This window comes from Mycteria americana, chromosome 1, assembly GCF_035582795.1.
Source record: "Mycteria americana isolate JAX WOST 10 ecotype Jacksonville Zoo and Gardens chromosome 1, USCA_MyAme_1.0, whole genome shotgun sequence".
NCBI lineage: Eukaryota > Metazoa > Chordata > Aves > Ciconiiformes > Ciconiidae > Mycteria > Mycteria americana.
Window position 1 is genome coordinate 61,329,355 of NC_134365.1, and position 18,657 is coordinate 61,348,011.

Here is an 18,657-nt window from a genome sequence, read left to right on the forward strand (position 1 = left end):
CAAACAGGATTTGATCATACAATGTTTTGTTTTGTTTTAAAAGCTCTTATGTTTATTTAGACTTGCATGAATATTTAAAATATGTTCATATAAGTCATTAAATAACTCTGGCAACTGCAAATGCAGTCAGGTTAAAATAATAGCCAGTCCAGCAGCGTGCTTAAACAAGAGAAAGATCACCAGCTGAGAGGGAAACACAGATCAACTACTGCCAGACAAAAAAAAAGCCTCATCTAGATGTGTTCCTTTCGAAATTCCATTACTACATTTTGAGGAAAAACACTTCCACGGGAAAAAGATGCAACAAGTTTCAAATTCAATCAAGATTTCATAATGGTTGGTTTCTTCACAGGAAAGTCAGGCTTATCTTGGCATACTAGCTTTTACCACAACAAAGCATAACTACCTCTAGTCCAACTTCTCTACTCAAACATACTGTTGAAGGGTAGAAGAAGTGGTTTGAAAGACCCTATATCCTTATACAATTCTAGCTGGCAATTCAGCTTTCAAAGCGACTCTGAGCACATTCTTTTTCTTTGTGACCCAGATGGTCTTTGTGTTTCATTCTCTCACTCCACGCCTGCATGGCTTCTGTCGTCACTGATATGAGCTGAGCACACACTCTGGGAGGTGAACATGCACCTTTGTGTTCTTGGGCAAGGCAGCACAGAAAAAGGACATATGTGACTGCAACACCTTTGCTATGGGGAAGAAATCTTTGGCTGTTGGGTGAACCTGAAGCATTCAGTTTTTCATTTATTTCATGTATCTATGCAAATCAAAATGGCAACAAGTTTCCCCAGCCTTGCAAGGGTAAATAGTGGAGATCTTAAGTTAACTACTGCAGATAATTTGTTTTTAGAAATCTTTTGGGCTCAAAGTCTTGTTAAAGAAAATCTTATTCAATTTAGCAGTACAATAAAGACAGCAGACCTGGCTGATCACTTTGTTACTGACCTAGGATTTCCCCAGTGGAAACTTAGATTGTCAAGAATCTCGACAAAATGCTCGCTTTTCTTCTAACTACAGTTTTTCAGTGGAAAGTTTCTATTTATTTTAGTGCAGTTACAACTGATAAGTATTTCCAAGGTAAGAAAAACAGGTCTAAATGCTGGCAAAATTCATGTGGTGGTATAAAGCTCAGGGTATTTAGTGTTTCCCCTCAAAATCCTTGCTCAGCTTTAAAACATTTTTTTTAAGGAAAGTTGCTTGTAGTTTCATAAAAATGTTTGGAAATGTAAACCCTAAACACTAAAATGCTAGCAAGCAAACAACAAAACCCCAAGACTTGCTATTTTAAAAAAATTTCTTTGTTTTTGGGGGGTCTAATGGTTTATTTTGAAGACTTGGGCTTGGCAATACTGAATGCAGCATTTAAAAACACTCCAGTGCCTTTGTCACTCTTTTGAATTTCTCTCTTCCTCTCCTATTATTTCTCCCACTGTGTATTTTTAAACTCTGTATAGAGTTTTTGAGCCCAGAATTTGCGTGAAAGACACTAGACAAACAAGTTGTTGGTACTGAATGAATGCAATATTTTTACATTTTTAAATGAGTCAAACGAAATGTAAGCTATAGAGTGAAACCAATATCAGGGCACACATTTCAGCTACACAGTGAATAGCTATTCAGCACCATGTACAATAATTTATTCTGTGTTTGCAAGCTCCTGTTTTTCACATGGAACTGTTTGGTTCTTTCAAGTGTATCTTTAAGTACTGAAACGGATCCAACTGTGACTGGCAACCCGTACACTTCTTTAGGAAGAGGTAAGAAGTCATTCAAGAGACTGTAGTTACAATAATAAATAGCAGTTGGCAATAATTTTCAGGAGTTAAAAGAAATCATGGCAATGATTACCCAGCTAATGTACAGTAAGTATCAGCAGCTATTAACAGATACAACAATTATCTGTAAGTAACAACACAACAGTGAGATTTCCAGATCTGGAGAAAATCATGGAGCTTCTATTACTAATTAGTTACTTTATACACTGGATGCGTTACCCAAACACTGCCACCAACTGTGCCTTTGATATGCATAGACGGGAAGGAGGGAGGGAGGCAGGCAGGCAGAGAGAAAAAGGGGGGGGGGGGGGGGAGAGGGAGAGGGAGAGAGAGAGGAGCTTTTTTTTCTGCCAGGGATTGTTTCAACCTGCCCATGCCACCATGCTTAAAAGCTTTGCAGAATCAAATCTCTGTGCTAGCCAGTCCAGTGCCAGGTATTCGAACTTCCTCCAATCAGATTTCTGTATTACATATTTCAAAGATAAAAATATACTGTCCTGTATATAGTAAAGATGCCATCGTTTAACACTTTGTTTTACTTTTAAAAAGAAATTACACTGTGAGCATCTGAGTCTATATATTTCTTGAAGTGGAAAAAATCATTAAAAATCAGTCCCCTTAAACAGTGTCCAATGCTGTAAAAATGCAAAACTTTTTATCTAAGTTAGGAACAAAGGTATATAGATGTAAATATTTAGAATAGTAAATCAGTCTTTGTTTCTCTCCATAGAACTCACTTAAATGCATGCATTATTCTGAAAAGCTAGAAGGAACTGTGTTAAATTAAGCACAGAAAGAGTTTCTGCCGTCTAGCTCCAAGCTGTTTACATTCAGAGGTTATTCTTTTGGAACTTGCTCAACTCTAATTCATGACCAATGTGTCAAATGGCGTGCAGTGAAAGAGTAGCATCATTAATACAAATTATTACAAATTTGTGTCCCTGGCTAAATAACATGTGGGACATTTGGGGTGAAACAAGGTAGGGATAGCCCAGGCTTCTGCCTGATAGGATGAGGGCATGGTTTTGGTATCATTCTCCCCTTTGAAAACCTGAAGGCTCAGATCTCCTCCTGCCTCCACTGGAGTTTCACAGAGCAGGGAAAACTCCACCCTGTATAAATAAGGGTTGGAACAGGCACTGAACCAATGCTTGTCCCATCACCTCCCAGGAGAGAACACAGCCAGCAGGCTGTAGACCTTTGCAGCTCAACAAATGGTTACGTGGTTTGTACAAACTGAAACAGTTTCAACAGAAAAGATGAGAAAACCCTCCCACAGGACAAACCCTCTAGTCTTTTGGTTAGAAATCTTGCCCTGGCAGTGATTAACAATGATTCAAGACTGCTGAGGGAGGCAAGTGTGGTCTAAGCACCAAAATATGGCAGACGCAAAAGAATTCTCTTGATTTTACTTTTTTTAAAAAATAAAGAAAGATTTCTGAATTGATTAAAATCCCAAACTATCTCAGCTTCACAATGAGCATGATGATTTTATTTTTTTTTAACTCTTGCTTTGGTTACCAAATTGAAAAGCAGTTATTGATCCAGTTCTAATTATAACACCACACACCCATGAAAAACACATCAGCTATGACCAGTACATTCTTTCCCCGACTACAGTTATGTATAAACATATCAAATTCATGTTCAAAAGTGTGTGTCCATGTAAGAAGGAGAATCATGCATTTTGTATACACAGATAGTCTCAGTGAACTAAAAAGACAAAAAAAGACAAAACCTACAAATTTAGCTGAGCAGTTAAAGTTCTCAAAAATGAGAAATTCAAGACCCAAATTTATAATAGAGACAACAGGTAAGTTATTTAGGTAGATCTGATATATTATATTATACTAGGTCCCAAACTCAAACCAACAAATAATTCTCGATCTTCATTTTTTCTCACTACATGGCACATTCATAAATGTTTCTGTTAATAAGTAAAAAATCACAGCTGAGGATCATTCCACAGACCTTCCAGACAACTGGTGGTCTAATCACTATTTGGGGAATCTCTGTTTGATTAAAGATGTTTTGGTGACTGATGCTTTGAAACAGGGAGTGCTTGATTAGGTTACAAACATATCCTGAACAGGAATAAAAATAATGTTGTAATGTGCAACTCAGTAGCAATAATGTATCCTTAGGGGTACTTTAATGTCGTCATTTCATGACTTGTAACAGTGTAACCTCAACACTGCACTAATGCAGGATGTTTTTTCATTTGTTGGGTACTGGTGTGTTTCACAGGTTGGATTATGTCTGCAGAGAGAAGTGTAGCAACACAAAGTGCTAGAAAACAAAATTTAGCATTTATTCAACACTCATGCAAAGGCATTTTTGAACACTGGAGGAAAGTGTGCTATTAAGCAGTATCAGCTGCGTTTGTGGCCACAACAAAAGAAAACCTGCAGTGACTCAAGGAGAAAATGACTCCTAGAGGAGGTGGAAAATAGATGTGACCAGGATACTGGTGCTGAAAACACAAGCTAGCAGATGGAAATTGTGATCATCTTGGGGATGCTCATTATCCTGATGTCTAATGGTGACTCAGTAATACCTCTTTGGAAAACTCTTTACAATGGGAAACCAATGAAAGTAGCTTCAGATTAAAATATAAATACAGATTATATTGTGCCTATGTCTGATGGTATCTGAATTTATGCTATTAGATGGTTCTAAAAGTATAAAGGACATCAAAGCTCAGCTGGCAGAAAACCTTGCAGCTGTTTAATGCAGTGCCTTCATAAATTCATTATTAATCGTCTACAATCGTATCCTGACAAATGTGCATTTATAAAAACCATCCCTCATGCAAAATCTGGTCCCAAGTGACTGCGAATATTCACACTCATGACACAGCAGTCCATTTTCAATCATTCCTGCTTTTAATTGATTTTAATCTGAACTGTTTGTATCCCAGGATTCAAGACAAAGCTCCTTTTGAAACTGTAGAAAAGCAACATGCTTTTTCATTCAAAAAGTAAAAGTCTATTTTTCCACCCTGACTGAATTCTAATAGAATGGAAGAGAATCTGTCCAGGGTATAGAAACACACTCATTTTGCAAAGACTAGTTTAAAATGCTATGTGCTTTAAAAGCAGAGCTAGCAAAGTGGTTCACTGGAGAGCTCTTCATTCGCTTCAGTGCAAAGTCATCTCTCAGCATAAGAGGTGGTCAGAGCGGTTTGGGGAACCGAGCTCACTTTGCACTGAAGTGCATTAGGGAATGCTCCTGTAACCACCTACTCCAGCTGACCTGTGACTGATAACTCCAGCTACTGGCTAACAACAAACAGAAGGAAGTAGTAATGTTTTCAGCTCCCCTGGCTAGATCTTGAAGACAGACATCTGTCTGAGCATTATTTCCAAATGTCAGTAGCCCCGTCTCTTTTTTTAGTAGAGCCCTGGACATGTGAAAACTGGTTATGTTTTCACTTAAACTGTACATTACAAGCCAGGATAGAGATTTTTTTGACTGTGGCATGCTATCATCACAACAAAATTAAAGTACCAAAGCTGGGTGCACTGTGCAAAGTCATGTCCCGAATCACTCGAGTGCCAAAACAGGACCACATCAAGAGGAACTGCTGAGCTACTTTCTTCAAAGAGCCTTGTCTCTTGGCAGCTACCTGCAAGAAAACAGATATATCTGACATAGAGAAACTTTTATTTCTACCGCCCAATACAGCTGAATGATGCACATATCCGTCTTCTTTTTTAATACTGAAGAACTACTTACCATTATCTTCACATTAAAAAATACACTAAAATTTAAAAAAAACAACCTTACACAGAAAGCCACCTTGTCACTATATACAACCTTCAGAAAGAGAAAATCATAGAGTGTTACTCAACACCAAGACTGAATTTCCTTTATAAATGATGAAAGGACTGCCAAAAAATTGCTCTGATCTTCATCTTAACCTAACTACTTACATGTTTATTCTTGCTTCCTAGTCAAAGAAGCAATTTATAATCAAGAATGCTTGATCTACACTGAAAATTTATATTAATATTTCAATTAAAGTTTACTATTGAATATAAATTTTTTTTGTTCCTTCATGTTTCTATTTTTGTGAATTCACATAGTCATTTTACTAGCAAAAATGCTTTCCAGGAACCACACTTTAGGCATCAGCTCTTCAAAAATTTATTTACTATAGCCATTTGTGAGTTAAAGAATTAGGTTCATCCAATCAGCTAATAAAATTCATGTCAAGTTCTTAATGAAAATTAACAGTTATGGTCTGAATTTCAAATTGCATTCCACTGACTAAAAGAAAAGATCCCCAAAACATTCAATCATTTCAAGTAATCTGGGGAAGTATCTGTTCTTTCCTATATGGATCTTTTGCAGCAGACAGACAGACAGCTTTTTTTTTTGTATTTTTTTTACTTCTTAGCTCTAACAACTGGAATGAAGAGTTAAAATTCTAATAGAACATCCTAGTACAAAGTATAGTTAGTGACAGAAGTTAAAATAGTCACATAGTTTCATACTCACAAAATTATTGTGATGCGTGATCATTTTTGAAAATATTTTTAAAAGATTTATTAGTAGGTTTCTGCACGCACTTAAATTAAAATAAAATAAAAGTCCTTGGCATCCTGAATCAGCTCAAAAGTCAACATAAATATGGTATTGGCTGAATGGTAGCATAGACTGAATTGTAATGTAGACCATTGACTGAATGGTAACGTAGACTTTCATCCTTACTTTTGAATGTATATAAATTAATTAGCTAGCCTAAATATCCTTTTCATTACAATCTCAAAAGTCTAGACCAGATTAAGCTTTTTATTTGCACTATGCAGTTAGGATGACTCTGAACTCATCTCTCCATACCCCTGAAATATTGATTTGATTGGAAACACCAACCCTGTTCCATTCTTGACTATCATCTTTTGGGATAGAATAGACAAAAGCAGAAAATAGCAGAATCCTGAATGTGAGCAGTTCTCATACTGAGTGTGAAAACTGGTGAGATTTTGCCCACTGCTGCTTTACTCCTGCTTATTACCAATGGCTGGCGCTTTTTTTTTTTTCCTTTCTATTTTTGCTAAAAATCTATTGACCTGAATAGAGCTCATAATGCACATCAGTGACTCAGGTCCTTACTGCTGCTTACCAACCTTTACAACACATCTGTCCACCATGGAATCCAGCCACTCAATGTACGACTCAATGGGGGACTGCTCCTCCAGAAGGTGATCAAACTCCTGATACACTGGCAGACAAAGAAAAAATAGCCCACCTCAGTATTTGGATTCCATTTCGAACAAAAGAGAAACAAATCACAAAAAGCTGCCAATAAGATCACAAGCTTGCTGTGGTTTTTATAACAGATTGCTTGGCTATAAGAAATATATCTTTCTTGGTGCTGACCCAGTAAGTTTGCTTTGTCTCTTATCTTGTTTCTACTGAAAGTGATGGAGTCATTGGAAGTGGTATTTTAATGTGAGCAAATCAGGATGTATTGTTTAAAATTAATCTTTTGATTTAAGCTTCAGCTGTCTGGTGTGCCCGGAAGTGAAATGTTTATGGTGTTCTCTACGAAGAGTGCGAAGCTAGGCCTTGACCCTGGTGGTGAAAAAAGGTCATGCATGAAATTGATTTAGAAATGCATAAAGAATCTTCTAAGCACCAAGTGGATGAGTATTGTTCATAGGGCTCTCATCTGTATAATGCTTTACTTGCAAAAACATGATTTAACTGCTGCAAATCATCTATTTGCAATGCCAGACACACACACAAAGAATTTCCATAAACTTCTGCTTCTTCAAAACAAATTGCTACCAATGCACAAATGCTATACTGAATTTATCAAGAAGAGTTTCCAAAAGGCACCTGAATACTTTTTAACCTCTCCCAAGTACACATATTCATATTTTAATACAGAAAGTAAAAACAATCAAGTCATTCAACTGCAGCTCTTAAAACTGCAAGTCTGTAGTTTATTTATGAGAATCAATGACTGGAAGACAAAGAATCATGCACTTGACACCTTAAGAAACTGTTCTTCAACTTCAGCTAAAATAAAAGGCCCAGTAAGTCAAGAAGAAAGATACTTTCTACCTGCTGTGTTACAGGATGATCTCAATGTGCTATGCACTTCCATTTATGCTTAATTATAAATAACAGGAGGAAGGAATTTCCCACCATAGGAAAGATAGTGAGGGAGGTGGAGGAGGCAAAGCTTAGAGATGATAGCTAGAGAAATGAGCTAGAGAGGCTACCTGAGAATAATGCAAAGAACAAGCTCCCTGGTCTCTAAGTTGGATCAGCAAGACGAGCAGGAATGCATTTGCTTCACACCTGACTTTAACTTTGTTTAACTTAGACTTGCAAAGGCTGGATGGTCAGAAACATTAGTTGGGGAAGAAGGGAAATAATGATGTTTGGGCCACCCTTATGTTGTTTCATTGAATGGGCAACCTCTCTTTATTCAGAACAGGATCACAGAGAAATCTAAATGTTGTCTCCTTACCTGAGTATTTGGCTGGACAAAAACTGCCTGATACAACAGATGAAGTAATTCATATGCTGTGCAAAGATGGGAGCAAGAGTGGAAAAACAAATCAGTTGCCTGCTTTGCTGCTGGAGCAATGCAAATGTGTACAACGACTGATTTGGGAAAAGTAACTGTTTAGCCTTTAGTGACTGTTACAAATACCTCAACAGGATCTGAGAAAGAGGGAATAAAAGAAACTATGTCAGAGACAGCTACCATAGCAGAGCAGGAAAGAGCTTCTCTTGCACCCAGTGATTTTTCCTCTGTTTTTCTCTAAGCTTGCTTATAGGCTTATAAACATTTTTTTTCTGGTTACAGTAGCTGGAAATTGTACTTTCTTGGTTATTAATACCAAGAACGTGAAAGCAGGCCTTAAATCCATGTCATATGAGTCATACAGAGCGTGATCTTTGAAAAGATCTTTGGCCAAGTAGGATAAAAATCAAAGATGGGGGGGGGGGGGGGGAATCTAAGTTCTAGAATAATCTCTATACATATCTGCACATCTCAGTGGAATCCCGTCTCATAATGAACATTCATATTAGCTTACCATTTCTGGGTAATTGCTTATTGGACTATATGGGCCTAAAATATGGGAAAACGTGTTCAAATCCATTAGCATGCAAGACAATTCAATTTGATTTGACTACACTTAAGTTTGTATTTAAATAGTAGCACATAAACGAAAAGCTTTCCTACACAGTAGGGATTTTCTGAACGAGAGCCAAAACTGTTGATGCTACTAGGGATTATAACTTTGAGGACTTTTTCTTTTTTGGACAGTGGGAGGATGTTGGGTAGATATTGAAAACATAACAGATGACAGAAGGATGCACCCAGCTTCTGGACTCCAGTCTCACTATATGCTACCTCCCCTGCTGCCATGTCAAGTTTCTATCTCCTCAAAAGGGAAGAGAGCCATGTCTGGAAATGAATCAAGGGTTAAGAAGGAGACGAAAGAGTACCAAGCACCTCTCACTGGAAAACAGAGCTAACAGAGAATGCAAGGCCCGACCGTAAACTGGAGGGAAGACTTCTAGTGTTAACAAGGTGGGATGAGTGCCAAAGTCAAGCTTGCAGGGTCCAGTGTGCATGTGAAGGTGTCAGCCCTCCTCTTCCCAGCCACTCACTGAAAGAATTACCCCACTAGCAAACCTACCCTTGCAGGGCTCCCACAAGTGGTTGCCTGGGTTGCTCCCCATTAAGGCTGGTTCTGGATAAAAGATGACTGGTCCTCCTCAGGAGAGAGATGGCAATACAACAGGTGGGTTCACAGGGAACTGAGGTTATGAACGATGCTAAAGACAAAGCTGGTCACCTCTGGTGCCTCAGAGGGACAAACTCAATGTGCTTAGGGTTACACCTAAGCTTACAACCACACACACTTGCTGCACAATGCAAGTTAAATTTTATATTTGCAAAAGTTCTTTGACTCTAAACCCAATTTGCCAACATCTCCAAAGTCACTTTTCTGTTCATGCCCTTCACTATACTAGGCAGAATCTAAATTAGCCAATGAGCTTGCTTGATATGGGACCTCTACTTACTTGTAAAAGTTCAGGGTAAAAGCTTACCCCATCAAATTATCTTGTTTATGAAAACACTGTAAAATGGAAATTTTTATAAATAAAAGTTTACAAGAGACTCAAATACACAGACACTTTACTGTCAAAGCCATTCAAAAGACAACTCTCCTGCAATTCTACAGCAGGAGATACTGGACTTTATTAGATTCAATGGTTAACTCATAGATTTAGTTTGCTCAGGTTCATAGAAAAAAATCTTCCTGAATTTGGTTGCAAGATTTGTGCCATTGGCTGTTTTGGATACTAGAAAGAAACTCATTAATGGAAGAGTGCCCGGTCTATGCCTCAAAACATAAGACCTTGACAAGGGCTTTGCCTTACATTTTGATAAATGTCTCTATATTTATCTTAAGCCTCCAAGCAAACCAATGGCTGCAAAAACAGTGTTACTTTCACTGAGCTTTGTTTCCAGCAGGAAGCTGAGTTCACCTGGCTTTATTTGAGGGTTCTGCTCTTACATTGTATGATGAGCTTTCTGTGTTCCTCCCGTGAGTCCTCCATAGTGTAGAGGGTTTGTTTGGTAATACTATTCAGATCCACATTCCTCCAGTCCTCCAGCATTTGAAATGTGATGTCTGCACTGTGGATCACCGTTCTTGATGCCTGTAATCCAATCCAATCTATTCATTAGTTCATGGTTTATTAGGTTAAAAAATAGGCTTTATCCCCTTTTACGCTTCCTTAGCTAGGCTCACTAAGTTGATTCTCCTCATGGACCCCCACCCACCAGCTTGATGTCTTACGGACATTACAGGGCCCTCTAACCACAGAGAATTCCCAAGTCATTTTGCCTACTTTAATCAACTGCAAGTATTTTGCTTTCATCCGCCACAAACTCTGATGAGCAACCCTAATCTGGTGGTGCTGTTGCTAGACTCCTCAATCTCTAACAGCTCTGTTGGTTTTCTTGACCAGCTTCAGTTCAAAACCAAAAAGCAACAAGAAAAATCAAGCCAAAACCAAACAAACCTCACTCAGGTTTGCACCCTCCCCTCTCCCAAACTATGAAGACTCTCATTCTTCCCTCAGCTACATGAAAAGGTTAAAGCCCATTTGCCTCCACATCAGATCTGCTTCCTGGCTGGCTGCGACAGGGGTCTGCTGTTGAGAATGGGGAGAATGGGCTGAGAGGAAAGGAAGTGACACAAGGTCATGGTCATATAACATACACCAGATCTCTGTATAAGTTAAGCAGAGATGATAACCCACACTAAGGTTATCAGCTTCCCCAAGGAAATGATGCCCTTGAAGAGTCCTTCATGTAAGTAAACTGTTCAGTGCCAGGTCTGATGCAGAAGATTGTGGTCTCTGTATCTTGATTTCCTCTGAATCCCTATGGACCTCCAAAGTTCAGTGATCCACAATGTTTGGGAAAGGCAGCACTAGCATCTCTGCCTCCACCACTAAAACAATGGAGGAAGAAATCTACAAAGAAGTCCTTGCAGGAGTGAGGTTTTTTCCCCAAAGCTTCTTCCTGTGGGTTTCACCACTCACAGTGTTAACCTGGAGTGTTGGATACACCTTCCAAAAGTGGAACGTTCAGTGTGACAGCAAAAACAAACAGTCTGCTCCAATACATGGGTGAAACATCAATGAATTCAATGCATCCTCCTCCTCTTTATACTACACAGAATTTGGCCTCATGAATTTTTGATAGGCAATTGTGATCTAAACTAGCTGGTGAAAAAAACCCACTTCAGAGTAGTTTTTATATTCACTTGCTATGGATGCAAGAATATTTCTATTTGAAACTCCAGTGGTTCAACCATTTTGGTTTTTACTAATTTGCATTTGATTTATAGTATACAATTACACTTCACATTTTTTGTCAGGCATTAAGAAATTTTTCTTGCTTTGCAATAGGCCTGATACAAATCGCTCTGAAATCAAAGGAATGCCTCTCATTCATTTCATGGAAATGTACTATCTCTTCAAATCAAATAATAATTTTGTTTCATAAAAGTTCCCTACTGAATTTAATGATCAGGGGCTGCCAGTTATCTAGAAAAGCATTTTTTGCTGATTACTTTTTGATTTTGTAAAGATGGTCATAATAAATATTGGAGACAAACTGCTAACATGATCTCTTCCTCTTTGGGTAAAGTCCAGCCTGACAATTCATAAAATTAGTTGAAAAGTCAGTAAAAATGGAATTCAGCAAACTTGAGTAACTGAAATATTTACTTGGCAGAGATGATTTAGTGATGTCTGTCGCCGAAGTATTTGTGAGAATCTTCTGGACACTGCAGGAAAGAAGAGATACATATTTACATACTGTGCTAAATAAAGAAAATTATTTCTGAAAAGGCTAAATTAAAACAAGAACCAAAAAAATATATCCAGTTTCCTATACACAATTGTGGCTACATAAAATTAATTCAAATGGTCGAATTTTAACTTAGCTTAAACCTTGACCTACAACCTTAAATCTGGATGCTCAATCAGTTTTACAGAGGCATATTACAAGCAATGATTTATAGATGCTGTGAATAATGAGATGACAAGAGAAATGTAGAGGACAATGGAAGAGCTTTGCTTGTTCAGCATAGCAAATTTTCTCTTGATACACAAAGGAACTGAAGACCAGAAAGACCTATTTAATAGAAAGAAAAATGTTGGTGCAAGAACAAGTGGGCATAAAATAATGATAGCTACATTATGTGTGGAAATTAGAAAAGGTTGCTAAGTCTTAATGCAGACAAGTTTTGGAGGATACTTCTGACTGGACTAGTAGGAGTTAAAATCAATTTCAGGTAGAATTTGATCAAAGTTTCTGAAAGAGATTACATGATGTACTAACATGCTATGGGGTAAGATGTCCCCGGAGGTACTTGCCAGTCCTCTGCTCCTATTTTAGCTCTTTCGAAGTAATATGGACCTTGTATTAAGATATTTCCTATACTTGGATTTTCAAATGTTGTATTGTGCATCTTTTGTCTGAAATCTGTGACTCGGGAACTGCAAACCTGACCAAGGCTTGCAGTTACTCCTCTTGGTACCTCCATTGGCTGTGTACACTATCACAAATTATGATGAGGAGGAAAAAATTGCAGAAGCAACAAAGGCTCATGTAAAAGCTTTTCCTTAAGTTTTTCCTTATATTAAAATCACCAAAGACTTGCAGATCTATCCAAACAGGCATTAGATATGGCCACAAAGTAGATTTTCCCTCTGTACTGTACATAGAGGCAGTTAAAGTGTACAGATTAAGAATGACTACAAAATGTATTGTCTGTCTTTCTCTCCCTATAAGATCAGAAAAGATTTTGCTGTTGCAGATTCTTGACATTTTTGAACTGACAAAGATGTGATAAAGCATATTCTCAGTTCTGATTTGGTGTAACTTCTAAAATAAATTAGTAAACAACGCAAAAAAACCCCCTAAAATTAGTTGTTCCAACTTACATCCTGACTGTTCTCAGTAAAATACACACCTAATTTTCCATGCTGATCAAAATAGTTAATCCTTCCCCTAAATTAGGTTTTTTTTTTTTCTTTAACTTTGTGGTGTGGAATTTAGTGCTCATGAAAGGCAAAGAATTGAGAGCCGTGAAATAAAGCAGGCTTTATCAATAGGTGATGTGCACTGCAGGCATCTACAAAGCACATCTGAAAAGGACTAGTGCCCTTTCCTGTGGTGACAGGGTAATTTGATCTCCTTCATTTTTAACTCTGGCACTTTTTTGAGTAAGGGCCTCAAGCTGTATTCAAATTGTGCTAGCCTAAAGGTTTGTTTAATAATTTCCTTTGCCTAATATCATCCCTAATGTTTGCTTACTATCAACAAAATTAGTTTTTTATCAGAATCCACAAGAAAGGAAAAGCAATTCTTCTCTTTTTGAGCAGTGCCTCCTTTCACTAAAAGAAATTGGTTCTCATGAACAAGTGGAGATTGTAAGTGAATGCAAGATTTATAATGCTGGCAGGTTTTAATTCCCAAAAGAACTCTAGTCTCACTTCCAATTAATTTGTAATCAATAAACACTATATACATCCCAGGTTAATAGGAGAGAGATTGGGTAATACATACATTCAAATTTGATATTTCGTAGATTTTCTGGTAAATCGTGGAGAGCTACTTTCAGCCACTCATCCAGTTGCTTTGCAAACTTTCGGATCACCTGCGTCAAACTGAAAAGAGAAATCACTACATCAGAACATGTTTGCTCTGTGCTTTATACTATAAAATCTGTGAACATGTGAGGAATATGAGTCAGTTATTTACAACTCATTATTATGCAGAGTTGCTGACATATTTTGGTTTGTAGGCATGAAGAAAAACTTCAGAAAACATTTGCAGGAAAAGGAAACCTATCACTATGCTCAAAACCTCACAAAGAGTGAAAGTTTCTGTACTGCACTGCATTCATATTTGCAAACAGTATTCTTAGCTTGAAATAAAATTGTTCCCACTCTGTACAAACATAAAAACATAAAATCACGACTCTTTAAAGAAGACAACAGATCAAGCTTTGGATTTCAGCTCAGCTGTGCCCACATTTATACAGATGTACACAGGGATGTGCAAGCGAAGTAACAACCGACTTTGCTGTAGGCTGGAGCCAGTGAGTGGGTGACGATGGTAGGGAGGAATTTCCAGGCCAAGCCCACACAGGTGGGGGAAGTGTGGGCAGAGCAGGACCTGCCTGCTTAGCTCTGCACAGGACAGGAACTTTCCCAGACCAGTGAGATTTCTCTCTTCTCCCCTACTATCCTTTCCTGATGGCTCCATCATTTCCTGCTAAACTTGGTAGGCAGCTCATTCTGCCCTTCTTCTTGGAATTGCTCAGTATAAAATGACAGTTTCCAGGAAAAGTTGCAGGGTGTTGTGCAGGGGACCCTAACAGCTAGTTCTGCCAGACTGAGCTGCACTGCCTGTAGAGGTACTTGAGATACACAAATGAGAGAGAGAGGAAAGATGCAAGGAACTTTTCTGCTTTCAGCCAGGCAGCTTCTTCTGTTTGTAGTCCTAACACTCTGCGCTGAGAACAGAGCTGGTAAAATAAACATGGCCATAGGCCTGCTCTGCTCCATGCAGACACCTGACAGGAGAGGTGCCTCCTGTTAGGAGACACCTAACAACTAACACCTAACACCTGCTGCACCCACTAAAAAGTGGCTTTTCTGGACAGCCAACATTTGTTCCCAGGAAGTTCCTCAGAGGATTCTGGCTGAGTCAGCAAGATTTCCTTCAGGAGCTTCCATTGCAATGAGACCCTTCTTCACCCCCTCCAGTGCAGGCTATGGCTTAATAGCCACAATCTGGCCCTTTATATGCATTACAAAAGTCTATATTCACACTCAAGTCTCTCCTTATTTGCTATGAAAGAACTAAGCAGCTTGAGAAAAGGACTGCTGTTCTGTTTAATCCTTCCAATGAAATAGATTTGGGGGGGTGAGGGGCAAAGCCTGTAAAAATGTACATGTCTTATCAAGGAAGGCCCATGCTTATAACAGGTTTCTTGTGGAAAAAATACTTTACCTGTACTTTAGCAGTTATACAGTGCACATAGGAGAGCAGAACAACATCTTGAAAACATTTGCCATAATTAGAGCCGCTTTAAAATCTTGAGGGCCAAATATACAGCACCAATAATAAACTCCTAGAGCAATATTCTTAACAAATTACTCAACCTCAGGAAAGCATCAGTCAAATAATACTAAAGGTGTACACATATATTTAGAAAAAAAGAGTTTCCTGATGCTCATATTAGGAAAATCAAAGGGGGAAACAGGTTGACTGCACTCAGTGATTACACTTTTTGCTGTGAACTGCTGATCTCTGTCCTGCTTTACCTACATAAACCAGACTTCTCGGACTCAGATGAGGTCCAGGTAGGAAGAGAACAGTTGAGATCTACCACATGGAATGGAAAAGTGAATTTAGCTTTGAAACAAAGGAGGCAAATACTTGTTAATATTAATAAAGTGATCCTAAAATCAGCATGCATCTGTTCTTTATAGGATAGTATTTAAATTAAACCAGCTTGTCCAAGATTTCACAAGTATGAACTTCATGTTTTGTACTCCTGGCAAGCAGAATAACAATTGGGTTCCAACAGTGTAAACAGAGACAAATGCTTAGGCTGCAGTGTCTGAATATGCACGTGAGTATTTACAAACAGAGCAGCTAGGCCAGCTCCTCTTGTCACTACAATTCAGAATACTGTTACTCTGTTATCCCAGACTAGCAGAAAAGTGTCTGAAATTTTCAGAAGACAGTGTGGCACTCTGCAGCCTGCAGATTTGTGACATTACCTGAAAGTTGGGACGCTACTATCAGCTTCATGTTAATAAGCCAAGAAGAAGGTTGTATCCTTTATCACACAAAAAATAACAAGTTTTTCACAATACAAGTCTTGTTAAAATCTGAACATTTCTTCAGTAACATGTCAGCTTTTCAACTCCTTTGAATTGACACTCAGGAAATGGGTGGCAGCCAGCAGCTTTCTGAGAACTAGTGCCATTCTTGAAGAAAAGATGTATAACAAAGACAGCTGAGCTAAAAGTGGTTAGTGCCGCTAGCTATACTGACCTGTCAGGTAATGCTTGTAGTACCGTTGGCATTAAAACTCCAGAAATTGCTTTGTACAGAATTGAATCACAAACTCCCACTATATTCACTACAGTTGAAGAACCCAATACAGGCAGCATATGAGGAGGCATCCCTTGCCAAAAGTGCAGAAGAAAACTTTGAACCTGCAATCACAAGAAGAAGCAGGAATGTTTAAATGAAAATAATCAAAGGCCACAAATACCATTTTCCTTAAATGACCTTGCTTATATAGCATTTGTTTCAGCCCCAGAGCTGGACTGATGGTGTACGACACAGGCAAGGCGTATTCCTTAACTAGACAGGCTTATACTGTAACACAGAGCACAATGGGATAATCAACCAAAGGGCGAGGAGACACTCTGAGTTGGTGACGGGATGTCTTTGTGTTACTACAGTAGAGAGACCCATGGGAACCACCGTATTTTTACCTTCCGTCAATGGCTGGTGAGTGTAACTCTTTGGCTTCCTCATGTCAAGCCTTTTTCTCTCTCTTTGCTCTCTGTCTCTGTATACAAAGGAATGCAATCTAGGGCTTGGTGTAGGGAGGGAGAAGAGGATAGCACATGGCTTACAGGGGTCAATATACCATTTTCTGTCTTCATTTTGGAAAGAAACACTACACTTTTGGATTTCTTCTTTCCTCCACTATGAAGGAAAGAGGAGAAAGAATGGAGAAAGACAAAAAAGAAAATGGGGAGGAGATTTCAGACACAGCAAAATATACTTCTGACAATTTTCATTTAGGAAATAAAGGTGTTATTCAGTGAATTATATGATCAGTTCTGCGGGGGTCAGAACACCAGCGTTCATAAGTGATAACCTTTTGCACACAATCTGTACTGAAATATGTAAGCACACCAGGTGCCATAAAGAATATCTGCCATTTATATATTGTTGCTGCTCAGCCCCTTACCCCACCATTGGTCCTGACAGATTCCCTAACAAAATATAACATCCTGCTCTTAAGAAAATATTGAGACTCATGCAGCAAAACTTCCTGAATATGTGTCACATATTTCTCTCACATGGAAACATCTAGACTGGGTACAATGACTTAAAAGAGCCTCAGCTTTAAACCAGAAGAGTGTGAGAAATAAACAGTGAGAGGAAGAAAAGCAGGGGATTTCTTGCCATTGTTCAGAAGGCAGAGTCAAAAGACCCGTTTCCTTTGATTTTTTCCAGGACCTGGATGTCGTATTTGAATCAGGCTCTCAGCATCTCTATAGTCAGATTTGTTTTCCTGGACCACAGGCCTTCTCCACATGTAATATAAAGCTGCTTGCATTCCAGTATTGTTTGATTTTTCAGCTCTGATTATAGAGCTGTCTGCATGCACTGCCAGAAAACCCTCATATTCAGTCAGATATGCAGCAGGTACAAACCTTATCCATCTCTAGTGGATTGTATCAACTGCTGAGCAGCGTGTGTGTTCCGAGCTGCACTGCAGTACAGCTGAGCAATTGGAGACTTCAGCTACAGCTTTCTGGGATGTCTGGGTGGCTGTAGGCCCCCCACTGCCCTGTGCCATTGTTAATAGACCAGCAGAGCCCACCATTTTGGCTGTGGCACCTTTCCTGGGTTTGTGCTGAACACGCAGCGGAATTCCTTCAAAATTCCCTCAGTCCCAACACAAAACTTAGAAAAGTGGTGGTGGACACACTTCTCGAGTTGTAAGAACTGGATTGTCCAACATCTTGTAAGGGGAAATTGCTACCTTAATCTTGCTGGAGAATGGAGAGACAAAAACATTCCCATTGCTTTCGTTCTTCTAACTCACACAGTGTTGTAAGTGAGATTTAACACTATTGGCCACATATTATGTACTCAAGTATAGCTATTGTTCATTATTCATGAAAAGGATCAGCCACCACAAAACCTTAAGTTTGTAATATCACATTCAAAATAAGCTCTCAGATCCATTAATACCTTATGTATTATTAAACTACAACTGTAGTTTCCAACCATACCTCATCAAAGTTTGCTCTTATAACAGTGTCTAGTATCCTCTGACAGTGAGTTCTATACATCATAATAAAGGTAGAAACCTGAAAAAGAATCAGAGGGAGACACACAAAAGATCATGCTACTTTAAGAAATCCACTTTTTAAACTATCAGAATATAGAGCACAAAAAATGAAGTTTTATCTTACCTATGCACAATTGCAAAAATAATGAAATTGGTTAGAGTCTAGTTAGATTAGTTAGATTAGCTTTAAG

General features: G+C 38.5%; 1 protein-coding gene across 1 annotated transcript in view; it reads right to left on the minus strand.

Annotated features, from left to right (window-relative positions):
• Positions 1 to 18,657, minus strand: part of RFX4 (regulatory factor X4) — a 98,387-nt gene that overhangs the window by 27,253 nt on the left and 52,477 nt on the right. The window contains exons 7-13 of the mRNA XM_075521802.1: positions 18,408 to 18,485; positions 16,420 to 16,583; positions 13,915 to 14,015; positions 12,069 to 12,127; positions 10,343 to 10,487; positions 6,920 to 7,014; positions 5,298 to 5,415 (exon numbers count right to left, since the gene is read on the minus strand). Of these exons, the coding sequence (XP_075377917.1) occupies positions 5,298 to 5,415; positions 6,920 to 7,014; positions 10,343 to 10,487; positions 12,069 to 12,127; positions 13,915 to 14,015; positions 16,420 to 16,583; positions 18,408 to 18,485 (760 nt within the window). The remainder of the gene's footprint in view (positions 1 to 5,297; positions 5,416 to 6,919; positions 7,015 to 10,342; positions 10,488 to 12,068; positions 12,128 to 13,914; positions 14,016 to 16,419; positions 16,584 to 18,407; positions 18,486 to 18,657) is intronic.